Source organism: Lottia gigantea, assembly GCF_000327385.1.
Source record: "Lottia gigantea unplaced genomic scaffold LOTGIsca_318, whole genome shotgun sequence".
Classification (NCBI taxonomy): domain Eukaryota; kingdom Metazoa; phylum Mollusca; class Gastropoda; family Lottiidae; genus Lottia; species Lottia gigantea.
The window spans coordinates 28,589-32,464 of NW_008709063.1; the positions used below are offsets into that span (position 1 = coordinate 28,589).

The 3,876-nt window shown below is 27.9% G+C and overlaps 1 protein-coding gene across 1 annotated transcript; it reads left to right on the plus strand.

Moving 5' to 3' along the window:
* Window positions 1–1,818: 1,818 nt before the first annotated feature.
* Window positions 1,819–2,004, plus strand: LOTGIDRAFT_145398 (hypothetical protein; the record flags this gene model as incomplete). Its single annotated transcript, XM_009057902.1, has 1 exon — window positions 1,819–2,004. A coding segment is annotated over one exon (186 nt), but the record flags the coding sequence as incomplete, so codon positions are not given.
* Between the last annotated feature and the right edge of the window lie 1,872 nt (window positions 2,005–3,876).

Below are 3,876 nucleotides of genomic sequence, written 5' to 3' on the forward strand. Positions count from 1 at the left end.
TCTTAAACTGCCAGATCAGTTATTAAAACACGTTTATTTTTTCTAATGTAAAAACTTACTTTTCTTCAACTTTCTTTCGTTTGCCTTAAATAAAAGGAGAGAAAATGTTTGCTTCTTCCAACCTTTTCTAGCAATAATCCAAGTAAATACATTAATTAGTTGCAATCTGTTAACATTAATTACCATCTTTAAAGTATTTTGATGTGGAAAAACATAAACACACATAGCAAATATCAATTTTTAAGTGTGTTGCCAGAACCAGAATCTTAGCAAATAATATTAATCTCAGACCTGACCAATATCTATAAATAAATATTGCTGTAGCAACCATCACTGCTATAGCTATAGATATCCCTACACCTATTCCAATACCAGCACCAAGTCCATTGTTATAACCACTGCTATAAAGAGTATTGATGTCATTGGTGTCACCACAATTAATATTCTTACTGCAGTCGGTGGACTTGTTAAATCCCAGAAAACTAGCTAAAATTCAAAATAACATGATTATTTTTACTTTCCAAAAGGCTGTGCCAACAATACTTACGCCACGAATGTCTGATGTCCAGTATTTAAGATCTATTTTGTCTCGAAGTTAATAAGATTCTATCTGACAAATCATACCTGTCATACTTTCACCATATTTATTACTAGCTATCACTCTGATATAATAACTAGTATCTGGTTCTAATCCTTCTATACAATAGTCAACTCGACCGTTATTGGTACCATCTGGTATTGTGGACGAATTGACCCATATTTTATCATCAGTAGAATGTTGAACTATAAAACTTTGTGATGCTCCACCATTAAATCCTGGTGTCCATTCAACACAAATTATGGTTGGTGGTTGAATGGTTATGGTACTAGGCAGATTTGGTGCAGCTAAATGAAGTATATTTGAAAAGGTAGTGAATTAGGCATTCAGAAAAAATGTATCAAGTGTATTTCTATCCGATTTTGGCATCATAATTTAAAAGCGACAAAAAATAACAAAAACTAAAACCTGTCCATATACATTAACATCTTCTATAACTTTCTCTTTTCAGAAAGAAAAAAAGTATAAATATTTGATTCTTGAAAGTACATAAAATTATGCAAATGATTGGATATCATCAAAGAAAATATTAACACTTACACAAAACTGTAACGAATGTATCATCAGTTACCATACTAGTTTGTTGTCCACCAGTAGTTGGTATCATGATATTACTAACTGTACATGTATATTGTCCTGTTTGATCTCTATTGATACTAGATATAGTTAAATTCTGTTGAGATTGTAACAAGTTATTAGGTCCAGACCAAGTATAATTACTAGGTACAGGATTAGATTTAGCTATACAGGGTATAGTGAGGGTATTAGATTCTATAATACTATATTGTGGTGTCAGGGTAACTCTTGGTGGAAATAAAACATCTATAGTAATAGAATCTGATATTCCTGGTGTACCAATTCCATTAGAAACAGAACATGTATATACTCCTTTCTGTGATATTTGAACTGTAGAACCAACTTTTCCTTGTAGAGTAGTTGATGTATCTTTATACCATTTATAACTCAAACTACCATTAGGATTAGCATCAGTTACAGTACACTTTAATTCTACTGTATTACCTTCTATTATTTTAAAGTTACCAGATACTTCAGGTTCTATCTTTACACTTGGTTTATCTAACAATAGAAATATGAAATATACTTCGTTTATCTGTAATATAAAATATACTCGGTTTATCTAACAACAGAAATATAAAATATACTTGGTTTATCTAACAACAGAAATATAAAATATATTTGGTTTATCTGTAATATAAAATATACTTGGTTTATCTGTAATAAAAAATATACTTGGTTTATCTAACAACTGTAATATAAAATATACTTGGTTTATCTGTAATATAAAATATACTTGGTTTATCAGTAATATAAAATATACTTGGTTTATCAGTAATATAAAATATACTCCGTTTATCTGTAATATAAAATATACTTGGTTTATCTAACAACAGAAATATAAAATATACTTGGTTTATCTAACAACAGAAATATAAAATATATTTGGTTTATCTGTAATATAAAATATACTTGGTTTATCTGTAATATGAAATATACTTGGTTCATCTAACAACAGAAATATAAAATATACTTGGTTTATCTGTAATATAAAATATACTTGGTTTATCTGTAATATAAAATATACTTGGTTTATCTGTAATATAAAATATACTTGGTTTATCTGTAATATAAAATATACTTGGTTTATCTGACAACAGAAATATAAAATATACTTGGTTTATCTAACAACAGAAATACACAATAGAACAGCAGAATTATAAAATTGGATTATTCAACTTAGATGCTATTTTTTTCAAAATGATTTAAGCTTAGTCTATATTAACCTGCTAGAATATAATCTGTTGTAACAAAGATTTTTTTTCAGATGGTATGTGAAATTTTGGTCAATTTTTATACCTATTATATTTAGAGTTTTAGCGTAAATTTAAATTGTAAGTACTATCTTGATTTTCAGAATATTTTCTTTTTCATGTTTTGTACTAAATTTTCATATTATTCAAATCATCGTTTTCGTTTACGACCGATCAAATTTTTTTGTTATGATATGGTGCGGCAAAATTAAATTATAGTTACATATTTTTATAAAATACTTACACTTGACATCTAGAATAACAGTATCAGATTTACTACTACCATATCCATTGTCTGCTGAACATGATAGAGTTTGACCATTTTGATTTTTATTTGGTGTCAATCGGAAAGATGATGATGTTGATAATATTTGATCTGTTTCTACTATAAACCATCTATAATTTATTACTGGATCAGGATTATTGGTGACTTTACAATTCATTGTGGTAGACACTCCATTTACTAGATTTAGACTGTTTTTATTTTCTATTTCGACACCTTTAACTGGTACTAGAAATAACAAGGCAAAATAAAATTGAAAACTATTAATATGTGATTTGTAGGAATTAACAATTCAAAAGTCGTTCCTTTCCTGTTTATTAATCTCATATCGTTCCTACTCGTCATCTTGGAATATGTTTTCCTTTGATATCTATTTCAAGTGCAGACAACATTTCGAATTTATTTGTTTTAGTTATAAATGATTATTTATGAAGAGTCTATATAATTAAAACTAGATGAAATAATGAAGCTCTAGTAACATAGACTTACCTTTAACATTAATAGTTTTATTGATTTGAAATGATTCAGATGGAAGTTCACCCACTCTACATTCCCAGTAACCATCATCTCTTTGTTCAGATACTGTATCAATATGTATAGTTAAACTAGTAGTTGTTTTAGATGCTGTATAGAATCCTCTATAGTCGATATAGTTGTTTTGAGATCCAGGATTTAGGATATTACAGTCTTGTTCTTGTATAGAAACCAAACAGTTAGCTATATTACTATAACCACCAGATCGAGATATAGTTATTATATAAGCATTGTTATAAGAACAGGTAACACTACCAGATTCTCCATCAACTAGTTTATTAGGTTCAGTATTTATTATAACTTAACCTAAAATATAAAGAGAATATTATACAGTTACTGTCTATTACATTGTTATAATAACAGGTAATACTACCAGATTCTCCATCAACTAGTTTATTAGGTTCAGTATTTATTATAACTTGACCTAGAATAGAAAGAGAATATTATACAGTTACTGTCTATTAAATTTTTATAAGAACAGGTAATACTACCAGATTCTCCACCAACTAGTTCATTAGGTTCAGTATTTATTATAACTTGACCTAGAATAGAAAGAGAATATTATACAGTTACTGTATATTACATTGTTATAATAACAGGTAACACTACCAGATTCTCCATCAACTAGTTCA